The sequence below is a fragment of the Lethenteron reissneri genome, chromosome 63 (assembly GCF_015708825.2).
Source record: "Lethenteron reissneri isolate LAM-NWPU_2019-01 chromosome 63, ASM1570882v1, whole genome shotgun sequence".
Classification (NCBI taxonomy): Eukaryota; Metazoa; Chordata; class Hyperoartia; order Petromyzontiformes; family Petromyzontidae; genus Lethenteron; species Lethenteron reissneri.
Genome location: NC_083841.1, coordinates 4,519,842 through 4,532,006, shown reverse-complemented (window position 1 = coordinate 4,532,006; position 12,165 = coordinate 4,519,842). Strand labels below are relative to the sequence as shown.

Below are 12,165 nucleotides of genomic sequence, written 5' to 3'. Positions count from 1 at the left end.
ATCAAATATTTTTCATATTTATTTTATTTTATACCTAAAATAAAATATTTTAAATATTTATTTTATTTTATACCTAAAATAAAATATTTTTAATATTTATTTTATTTTATACCTAAAATAAAATATTAAAATATTTATTTTATACCTAAAATAATTATTTAAAATATTTATTTTATTTTATACCTACGTGACTTTACCGAAAGAACCAAAGAGTACAGATTTTTTTTCGCTCAATTTCCCCTGTACAAGAATACGGGAAAACCATATCGGTTGACACGGTATCTTTTAGGGTTACGGATGGAGCTTCGTTGTGAGCAACAGAGTGGAGTGCAACATTGATCAGTCGGTTTAACACGGACTTGTAGGGATTTCGCAACCAGGGTTATCCATAAGAGATTTTTTTTTGTCTTTTTGGTTCTTTCGGTAAAGTCAAGTAGAAGGATAATAATAAAATAATAAAACATCAATGGGAGAGTGGTGATAGGAAGCTTAACGTATTGCGGAAACCCAGCCCGTAGCGGAGGTTAAATTCGATTTAAAGCTTTAAAGCTTTAAATCGAAATTTATACAAAACTTTAAGCTTTAAAAAGCTATTACTACACGTATTACTACACTATTATGACTGCACTATTAATACTACACGAGTATTATTACTACTGCTACACTAGCATTACACTATTATGACTACAGTAGTAATATTACTACACTAGAAATGTTACTACACGAATAATATTACTACTGCACTACGATTACTACACTATTATTACCACTGGTACACTTACCAAACGCGTTACGTACATCGCACAAAAACGACCCTCGCGACCTTCCATCCCCTCCCCCCCACCCACCCACCTTACGTCATCACAACTCGGCACACTAAAAAATCCACCATCTTACATAAGGGGTAGTGTCCGAGACGCCCCCCCCCCGCACGTTGATGACGTCAGATCTGTCCATTGACATTTTGTTGCGGGGTTGCCCCCCCCTACGTAAGATGGCGGCCGCCACCTTCACGAGCACCTCAGGTTGACGTCATATCCGCCCGTTGACATCTTGGTGCGGGGTTCCCACCCATTCCTCCAACCACCCCACGTAAGATGGCGGCCGCGACCTACACTAGCACTCCCCGAATGACGTCATATCCGCCCGGCGACATCTTGGTGCGGGGTTCCCACCCACTCCTCCAACTACCCCACGTAAGATGGCGGCCGCGACCTACACTAGCACTCCCCGTGTGACGTCATATCCGCCCGTTGACATCTTGGTGCGGGGTTCCCACCCACCCACTCACCCCCTACTCCAACCACCACCCGCCCCACCCCACGTAAGATGGCGGCCGCGACCTTCGCTTGCGCGCACGTGGAGGAAGGGCGAAGTTGAAGAGGGAGTAGGAGGTAGCAGCAGTAGCTAGCAGCAGTAGGAAGAAGAGGAGTAGGGTGTAGCAGCAGGTAGCAGCAGTAGCTAGCAGCAGTAGTAGCTAGCAGCAGCAGTAGCTAGCAGCAGTAGGAGGAAGAGGAGTAGGGTGTAGCAGCAGGTAGCAGCAGCAGTAGCTAGCAGCAGTAGGAGGAAGAGGAGTAGGGTGTAGCAGCAGGTAGCAGCAGCAGTAGCTAGCAGCAGTAGGAGGAAGAGGAGTAGGGTGTAGCAGCAGGTAGCAGCAGTAGCTAGCAGCAGTAGGAGGAAGAGGAGTAGGGTGTAGCAGCAGGTAGCAGCAGCAGTAGGTAGCAGCAGTAGGAGGAAGAGGAGTAGGGTGCAGGAGGAGGTAGCAGCAGTAGCTAGCTAGCAGTAGGAGTAGAGCAGCAGCGAAGAAGGAGAGAGTATTATTATTTGGTTCTTTCGGTTAAGTCACGTCTAAAGATAAAATAAAAAATTAAATAAAATTGTTTTTATTTAATTTATTATTTTATCTTTAGACGTGACTTAACCGAATAATAATTCCTGCAGTCACGAAAGTTCTAAAATTAAGAAGGAGAGGAGTAGTAGTAGGAGCAGGTCTCTGTGGTAGCAATGGCTTGGGCACTGCAGACACGCTCGCTTGCCCTGCGCATGTCGTCGTGCCCCTGGGCACCGCTGCTGCTACAACAACGTGGCTCCTCCGTCTACCGGAGCATCTACAGCTTGGACAAGCTGCACCCGCCAGGCGGGGCAGACGTTCAGGCGACGTTGAGCAGCGCCAAGGTGGGACCACGTTGTTGAGATGGTGTGGAGTGGACTGAACGCATGATGTGGCAAACACACACGTTGGGTTTAGGCAGTTTTCTTGTACAAGACACTAAGGTACACTATACACTATTATACTACACTACTATACACTATACAGTACTAATATACACTACACTACTATACACTACACTATACACTACACTAATATACACTACTATACACTACACTATACACTACTATACACTACATTATACACTACACTATACACTACACTAATATACACTACACTAATATACACTACACTACTAAACACTACACTACTATACACTACATGATACACTACACTACTATACACTACACTACTATACACCACACTATACACTACACTATACACTACTACACACTACACTAATATACACTACACTACTATACACTACATGATACACTACAGTAAACACTACACTACTATACATTACACTACTATACACTACACTACTATACACTACACGATACACTACACTACTATACACTACACTACTATACACTACACTACTATACACTACACTACTATACACTACACTATACACTACTATACACTACACTATACACTACTATACACTACACTACTATACACTACACTATACACTACTATACACTACACTATACACTACTATACACTACACTATACACTACACTACTACACACACTACACTATACACTACACTATACACTACTACACTATACACTACTATACACTACTACACTATACACTACACTATACACTACTACACTATACACTACTACACTATACACTACTATACACTATACACTACACTATACACTACACTATACACTACTATACACTACACTGTACACTACACTATACACTACACTATACACTACACTACTATACACTACACTATACACTACACTATACACTACACTACTACACACTACACTACTACACACTACACTATACACTACATTATACACTACACTACTATACACTACACTATACACTACTATACACTGCACTACTACACACTACACTATACACTACATTATACACTACACTACTATACACTACATTATACACTACACTATACACTACTATACACTACACTATACACTACATTATACACTACACTACTATACACTACTATATACTACACTATACACTACTATACACTACACTACTATACACTACACTACTATACACTACACTATACACTACATGATACACTACACTATACACTACACTATACACTACATTATACACTACACTACTATGACCTGGCAAGCCGTCCCATCGCCGTCGGTCGGTTCGCGTTGCAAGGGACGCCGCGCTGTGAACATTCTGAAGCAGGACAGGATTTCGTCGGTAACTTTTTGTGAACGGAGGAGTTCCGAGTCTAACGATTGGATACTCTGGTGTGGTGTGGTTTGGGGTGTTGTGTTGTGGGGTGTGGGGTGGTGTGGTGTGGGGTGGTGTGGTGTGGGGTGTTGTGGGGTGGTGTGGTGTGGGGTGGTGTGTTGTGGTGTGTTGTGGGGTGGTGTTGGGTGGAGTGGGGTGGTGTGGTGTGGGGTGTTGTGGTGTGGTGTGGGGTGGTGTGTTGTGGTGTGTTGTGGGGTGGTGTTGGGTGGAGTGGGGTGGTTTGGTGTGGGGTGGTTTGGTGTGGGATGGTGTGTTGTGGTGTGTTGTGGTGTGGGGTGGTGAGTTGTGGTGTTGGGTGGAGTGGGGTGGTTTGTTGTGGGATGGTGTGGTGTGGGGTGGTGTGTTGTGGTGCCGTGTGGTGTGGTGCCGTGTGGTAACGTGTGTTGTGGGGTGGTGTGTTGCGGTGTTGTGGTGTGGAATGGTGTGGGGTGGTGAGTTGTGGGGTGGTGTGGGTGTGTGGTGTGGGTGTGTTGTGGTGTTGGGTGGAGTGGTGTGGTGGTGGTGTGTTGTGGGGTGTTGTGGTGCCGTGTGGTAATGTGTGGTGTGCTGTGGTGTGTTGCGGTGCCGTGTGGTGCCGTGTGGTAACGTGTGGTGTGCTGTGGTGTGCTGCGGTGTTGTCGTGCAACGCAGGAGACGAGCGGAGAGACTCATGAATACGCCGGAGACATTCCTGTTGGTGAGTCTCGCAGCGTCCCCCCTGTCCAATGCTCTTCTCCATTGCCAGGCATCAGCATCATCATCATCATCGGAGTCATCATAAAAGTAGTGCAGTCAACTCGGGGAAGCTGACTGCCAGGATGGTGTAATGGTTATCACTACACCGCTCTGGTGGTTAGCACGAGATCAATGTGGTGTGGTGCCGTGTGGTGACTTTACCGAAAGAACCAAGAAGATACACCACTCTGTCGGGCATTGGAGGAGGCTCGTGAAGGACACTGCTGGTCCATTTGGAGGCTTCTTCTTGGTTCTTTCGGTAATGTCACGTAGAAGGGAAATAATAAAATAATAAAACATATCCCTTCTACGTGACTTTACCGCAAGCACCAAGAAGATGAATCCCTGCAGTCACGAAAGCTTTAAAATAATTTTATTATGTTTTATTTTTATTATATTATTATTTCCCTTCTACGTGACTTTACCGAAAGAACCAAGAAGATGAATCCCTGCAGTCACGAAAGCTTTAAATCGAAATTTAAGCGCATGCACGTTTAGCGCTTGAGGTGCATTCCTGAAGAAGTAGTCACACCTCGGTATACGACCGCTTTGAAATACGTCGAGTTTGGTATACGTCGTGTTTTGACGAGAAATAAATGTCTTGGGATACGACGTCTCGCTTGGGATACGACGTCTTGCGACGAGTTACGTGGACTGCCACGGTGGTGAGATGTTGACTACCTCGCCTGGTATGCCGGGGGTCGTGGGTTTGATTCCCGACGTGTGTATATTTGGGAGTTTGCGTGTCTCTCTCTCTCTCCCCGTGGCCGCGTGGATTTTTCTCCACGTCCTCCGGTTTTTACCCTCCACATTTAGAATCGTCACGCGTTTTGAGTTCCTTGGTTGCTGTACATTTCCACATGAGCCACTTTGCCGAGCCTTACCTGGTAAAGTAATAAAATAGTTAAATTTAGATTTAAAGCTTTCGTGACTGCAGGGATTCATCTTCTTGGTTCTTTCGGTAAAGTCACGTAGAAGGGAAATAATAAAACAATAAAAAAAATTTTATTAGTAAAAAATATTTATTTTATTATAAATAATAAAAATTATATAATAAAATATATATATAATAAAATAATAATAGTTAAATTTGTTAATAGTTTTTTATTATTATTTTATTATAAATAATACAAATTATTTTTATTAATAAAACAACAAGGCTACTCCTACAACTAATTGGGAATGGGACGCAAGCGTAGGATTAATCACCCTGTCGCTGGCCGCCTTTGGGGAGGGTGTATCGTGTGAAAGGCCGAAACACCCTAGGAACCAAAGGTTCACTAGTGATGATGCGCTCCCCAAATTTCACCAGGCTCACTGTTCATGAACTCTTGGAAGTGCTTGCACAAAGGATAGTAACATCTCATCCTGTGTTCTTGGAATCTGATTATTATTTCCCTTCTACGTGACTTTACCGAAAGAACCAAGAAGAATAAAATACTTAATCGTTTAGTTGACTGCCGGTTTAACCACGTGTGGCTGCGTTTCTATTTAATTTCAGATCGTTTAAAAGTTTCCTACAGCCGGAGCAGCGGACCTGGAGGACAAAACGTGAACAAAGGTGAGACAAAGGCAAAAGATCTCCCCCCCCCCCATCGTGTACGTAGCCTTAACAGACTGCCGGGGCAAGTGCTGTTCGAGTTTTAGTTTTCAGTTTTATTAGGAATAGCCCTGTGAGCCATTCGGCTCTTGAATCGGGTGCAACCGCAACAAACAAAAAACAAGAAAACATCTTAAAGTGACTATGTGACTCTGCGCAAACAGAAAAATCCAGGAAAAAACTGCAAAGTCTTCCAGAAAAAAAGCACCGTACACCAACGCTGTGTGCAATAATCCCAGTGGGATGCAAGTCAAACAACCACAACAACCACAAGACAACTTAGATTAAAGCCATCATTGTAACTCCATACTACAACAAACAAAACATGGCCAAACCAAAAAAACTTTTCGAAATCGCCAAAATAAAGCCATGAAAGCAATGTAACGGTGATCATAGGAACTGTGACTGACATTTTTCGATTTAAAGCTTTCGTGACTGCAGGGATTCATCTTCTTGGTTCTTTCGGTAAAGTCACGTAGAAGGGAAATAATAAAACGTCGTGAGAATTATTTTATTATGTTTTATTTTTATTATTTTATTACTTCCCTTCTACGTGACTTTACCGAAAGAACCAAGAAGATGTGACTGACATTTCACGACGAGCACGCAGCACCTTCGACAATAAACGCTGGGCCTAGGCGCTGTTCGGTGTCCGCTGTAGTTGTGCTCTTAGGCCCGATTTTATGTTCTCAAGATGACGATGCCTTCCGCCTGTCCCCGCAGTGAACACCAAAGCCGAGGTTCGGTTCCACGTGGCGAACGCCGACTGGCTGCCGCAGGACATCCGGGACAAGCTGCAGGAAAAGGTGACCGGGGGCGGCGATTGTTGACGATTTATCGGTCGTGGATACGTCCGCTGCAAATCTATTCTGAATATGCTTAGGTTTTTTAAAAATCCTTTATATTAAGTTCGCTTGCTTGCTTGCGCGCTTACGACCGTGCAAATCTTTCGGTCGTTTTTTAACCCACTTCCCGTGATCCAATCGAGCTGACATTTTGCACACAGACTCGTTGTGCGTGACAATTTATTTTCGTGAAATTTTTTTTCCAAAATGTTACACTTTTTAGGAAAAAATAAATTATATTTAATTACCAATTGCTTAATGGTGGCAGGCAATCATCTGACCCATAGGTGGCAGCCATCTCAAGCCAGAGGACGAGAGGACTCTAGCCGCCACGCATATAAAGGATTTATAGTGAAAAACTTTGTTTTTACAGGTTCATTTTTTTACACTATGAGACCTCCTTTACCAGTGGCAAAATATAGTAGTAGGTTTTTACCCTTTAAACTGGTACAAAAATGCACGCAAAAAAAACAACTCTGATAATGATTATCAGAGTTGTTTCTTTTTGTTTGCATTTTGACTACTTGTGTTGTGGTTATTGAAAACATGATGCCTTTGTATAAAGGTGTCAGTTTTGTACCAGTTGAAAGGGTAAAAACCTATTACTATATTTTGCCACTGGTAAAGGAGGTCTCATAGTGTAAATGCTTACCCCGAGCTCTCAATACTCTGATAGTGCGCTGTGTTTGAGTTGTACGCCTTTTGGCGTCATCTGGTCCAACACCAATGGAGACTAGGCTCTAAGAAAAGCTGTCTCGGGTGTGGACCAATCAACTTCAAGGACAGTGCATATCATTATCATCATCATCATCAGAGTTGTTTCTTTTTGTTTGCATTTTGACTACTTGTGTTGTGGTTATTGCAAACATGATGCCTTGTATAAAGGTGTCAGTTTTTTGTACCAGTTGAAAGGGTAAAAACCTATCACTATATCCCTTGGATACCCTGGCCAGACACTTATATGTGTCTACATGTGCCCTCTGTTGCCGCTGCTGTTTTGGGTTTAATAAACAAACCAAAAAAGTTGATTTAAAGCTTTCGTGACTGCAGGGATTCATCTTCTTGGTTCTTTCGGTAAAGTCACGTAGAAGGGGAATAATAAAATAATAAAAATAAAACATAATAAAAATAAAACATTATAAAATACAATTCTCACGACGTTTCATTCAGACGCTGTCTTTCCGACAGACCTGTTCTTCACCTGAGGACGGCTGCTTGCGTTGTGGCCGAAACGTCGTGAGAATTATTTTATTACGTTTTATTTTTATTATTTTATTATTTCCCTTCTACGTGACTTTACCGAAAGAACCAAGAAGACAAAAAAGTTTAATTTGCCGATTGGAGAGGGCAACACGGTGGTGGGAAGTTCTCAGCCGGTCCGGTTCACACTCAAAATGTTTTTCTTTCTGTGTCCATCTCCTTCACCAAACTTTCACCTTCGTTTTATTTTCCCCGCCTACCCGACGGCTCAGTACAAGCACCGCATCGTGCGCTCCGGCGAGCTGATCGTGACGTCGCAGGCGAGCCGCTACCAGATGCGCAACCTGTCCGACTGCCTGCTCAAGCTGCGCCTGCTCATCGGCGAGGCGGTCACCACCCTGGTGCACGAACGCCGGCAGGAGAGCCCCGAGGAAGCGGCCGTCCGACGCGGCAGGTGATGACGGCGCTTGGGAAGGGCGGGGGGGGGTGGGGGGAGGTGATCGCAGGACCTTGAAGCGCGTGCCGGGCTGAGTTTCGTGAGCAGATGTTCACGCGCTGACAGGTTCAAGACCATCTACCTATACGTTTTGTGTACATTATATAAGGTCACGCTCATGACGGGGACAAAGCACTTGCCACAAAATGAACCACCAATACTTTCTTCTTGGTTCTTTCGGTAAAGTCGCCACGTAGAAGGGAAATAATAAAATAACAATAAAACATAATAAAATAATATAATAATGTAGAATAATATAATGTTTTATTATGTTTTATTTATATTATTTTATTATTTCCCTTCTACGTGACTTTACCGAAAGAACCAAGAAGATGAATCCCTGCAGTCACGGAAGCTTTAAATCGACATTTAATGTTGTTCTTGGTTCTTTCGGTAAAGTCACGTAGAAGGGAAATAATGAAATAATAACAAAATATTAAACAATTAAATGCTCACCACGTTTCGACTGCAACACAAGCAATCATCATCAGGTGTGAAATCCACAGCAATAATTTTTTTTCTTCAAATTTTCTTGCTGTAGATTCCACACCTGATGATGATTGCTTGTGTTGCAGTCGAAACGTCGTGAGAATTTACATTGTTTTATATTTTTATTATTTTATTATTTCCCTTCTACGTGGCGACTTTACCGAAAGAACCAAGAAGATGAATCCCTGCAGTCACGAAAGCTTTACATCGAAAAATATTCCACTTCTGCCGTCCCTCTTGTTGTGTCGTCGCGCGCAGGGTGGAAGCAATGAACAGAGAGCGACTGAGACAAAAGAGGCTCCACTCGTCCGTCAAGAGCGATCGGCGGGACCACGACGACTGAGCTTTCGGCGGATCGAGGCTCGCTGCCACATTCGCCAAACGCCTCTCTCTCCCACAAAGCACCTTGATTCAAGCGGTGGTGGGGAGCCCACAGATTGGGTGAAGATTTCATTTCATCCGGCACCGTGGCCGCAACACCAGGCCTTGACGACGAGGAAACGTCGGCTCGCGAAAGAAGATATTCATCCTAGATTTGAAGCTTTCGTGACTGCAAGGATTCGTGTTTTTAGGTTTTTTTCGGTAAAGTCACGTAGGTAAAAAATTAATAAAAGTAAAATAAAAATAAAATAAAAATCATGACGTTTCGGAGGCAACACAAGCTTCCGTCTTCAGGTGGTACCCGAAACGTCGTGATTTTTATTTTACTTTTATTAATTTTAATTTTTTACCTACGTAACTTTACCGAGAAAACCTAAGAATAAGATATTCATCCATCGCTGCAAACGCCCTAGCCGCTCTAATCGTGAACCGATAAGAGGAATTCTTTCAACCTGGTTGTCAATTTATTTTAGTTTTCTTCTAAAATTTGCGACATGGCAGAGTAGCCCAAGTAGCCACTAGAGCAGTGGATTATTAACCTTTACTGCAGCCCAGAGGTCGCAACCGGGTACCCGATACCCGTACCCTACCCGATACCCGGCTACCCGTACCCGGCCGGGTATGGGTACTCGTTTGCGACCCTGGTGCGGCCGGGTACGGGTAGGCCGTGAGTCACTGGTGAGTCACCGTTTGTCACTCATTTCCCAACGTCTTGTCTCTTCTCACAATTCAAGTTCCTAGAATCAACCCACCCGCGCCTGCAACATGGCTTCATCCCAGAGGTCGCAATCAGGTACCTGATACCCGTACCCTACCCGTACGGGTACCTGTTTGCGACCCTGGTGCGGCCGGGTACGGGTAAGGAATCAAAACCCAATAATTGTTTTTTTACCCTTCTATCTGGCAACAAAACTGACACCTTTTTTTACAAGGAGGCATGTTTGCATAGACCACAATACCTGCAGTTTTGTTGCCAGATAGAAGGGTAAAAAAACAATTATCATATTTTTTACTGGCAAATGAGGTTCCAATGGTGAATCAAAACCCGTTTGCGACCTCTGCTGCAGCCTTGCAACCCCTTTGGCTCTCAGTGGTAATACAATGTTAATGCATCGGTTTTATGAAACGGAGTACAGTAAAACCTTGGATTGCGAGTAGCTTGGTCCGCGAGTGTTTTACAAGACGAGCAAAATTTTTAAATAAATATTAATTTGATAAACGAGCGAGGTCTTGCAATACGAGTGGTACGTGTATACGCTTTGTCTGCCGAACGTCACGTGATCACAACTGATACACGAGTGCTTTGATACACGAGTGCTTTGGGTTACAAACAAGTTTCCGGAACGAATTATGCTCGCAATCCAAGGTTTCACTGTAGTTGTAACTTACGTGCCCCGTGCTTGATTTGTGTTTCAATTTACCTTCAAAAATAATATGACCATATCTGCGTGATGCACCCCCAGCTTAAGAAGAAGAACCACTGCACTAGATGGGGTGGGGGTTGGGCCCTCTAAGAGCGCCTTCAGGTAGAGGCCTTTCCGGCAAGCAGCGTGAGAAAGCAATCGTTAGGCTGCACCGCTGCGGTCGCCGTGCAGAAGTTTCCGAACAGTTCCATTACGCCCCCGTCCCTCCTCGTTCAAAGTGGTAAAAATCCCACAGCACCCGCCCCCTCCCCTTGGTCTTGAGGCTGTTGCGGAAAACCTGGCGTCGGAGGTTCGAGGGTTTTTCAAAAGGATAAAGTGGCACACAGAGAGAAGTGTTGGAGACGCAGCAGACAACTTGAAAGGCAGAAACCCGGTATTTATTGGCTGTTAGCTGACAGCAGTTTAACACAATCCCCGCGGGGTGGGGTGGGGGTATAAAACGTGGGTGTACGAATGCCGCGCCGCGTTCCTGTACATTTGTGAACCGGAGTGTCGCCATAAAAAACATTTTCATTTACTTCAATGGCAAGTTTTTATTCGTTTCGTCGAGTTAAGAAAAGTCGGGCGGGAGGAACAGCTACTGGGAATTCCACTTTGCAAAATTCCCACAAACTGCTACGATGGGTCTCCCGCCGGGTGCTGCACCCGGTTGATCAAAGAAAAACTTTTCAAGAACCCATCTTCCTGGTTCTTTCGGTAAAGTCACGTAGAAGGGAAGTAATAAAATAATACTTTACCGAAAGAACCAAGAAGATGAATCCCTGCAGTCACGAAAGCTTTAAATCGAAATTTTCAAGAACCGTCGTCACTATTTGGTGCTGGTCCAAAACAAATCCACGCACAGGCTGACCTCGCCCCTGTGACAGAATTTTTTTTTACAAAAAAGCAAATCCAAAAATCTGAGCACGCGTACCAATTAACACCGAAGCACGCCGTGATTTCATTATCTTTGATTCGTGGTCACCATTTAAAACATTTTTTTCGTTAAATTTGTTGCTACAAATTGTGATAATGGGATCACGGGAGAGTTCGGCGCCGATTGGCTGAGTGTACGTCGCTGTCATTGGCTGAGCCGCGGGGGGTGGGGTCCGATTTGCCCAGCGTGCGTTCTCATTGGCTGAGCGACGCAAGGGGTGGCGTCTGATTGGCTCAGAGCATACGTCCCTGTCATTGGCTGAGGGGCGCGGGGTACGTTGACCTGGCCACCGCGCTTTAGAGAGGGTTTGATTTGAAAAAAATGTTAGCTAATTTTTTTTCTCCGCGACTCGGAGAGACGTAACGCATCAGCGTTTTACGGGGTCACCGCCAATATTGTATTGCTCATGCATCAGAAACAACACTGTCAGGGAAACTCATCCCCATATGTAACAATGGTACAATGACCCCCCCCTTTTAGCGCCGATTCCATTAGCGCTCGCTTC

General features: G+C 44.2%; 1 protein-coding gene across 2 annotated transcripts; it reads left to right on the top strand.

The window, feature by feature from the left end:
• Positions 1-1,313: 1,313 nt before the first annotated feature.
• On the top strand, positions 1,314-11,261 carry LOC133358731 (large ribosomal subunit protein mL62-like). Of its 2 annotated transcripts, XM_061577172.1 has the most exons (7): positions 1,314-1,534; positions 1,649-2,175; positions 4,226-4,271; positions 5,811-5,870; positions 6,633-6,715; positions 8,227-8,408; positions 9,198-11,261. In XM_061577172.1, exons 2-7 carry the CDS (start codon positions 2,005-2,007, stop codon positions 9,280-9,282), a joined length of 627 nt encoding a protein of 208 aa, XP_061433156.1. In that variant the 5' UTR covers positions 1,314-1,534; positions 1,649-2,004; the 3' UTR covers positions 9,283-11,261. The 2 variants fall into 2 exon arrangements, with proteins under 2 accessions (XP_061433156.1, XP_061433155.1); XM_061577171.1 differs by having other exon boundaries at positions 1,314-2,175.
• The last annotated feature ends 904 nt before the right edge of the window (positions 11,262-12,165 follow it).

Bases quoted from the DNA above. Each gene is read 5' to 3' on its own strand.
- LOC133358731 (XM_061577172.1), top strand. From the start codon at position 2,005: ATGGCTTGGGCACTGCAGACACGCTCGCTTGCCCTGCGCATGTCGTCG. The intron at 2,176-4,225 runs GTGGGACCACGT...CGTGCAACGCAG, and splicing joins CGACGTTGAGCAGCGCCAAG to GAGACGAGCGGAGAGACTCA. The intron at 8,409-9,197 runs GTGATGACGGCG...CGTCGCGCGCAG, and splicing joins GCGGCCGTCCGACGCGGCAG to GGTGGAAGCAATGAACAGAG.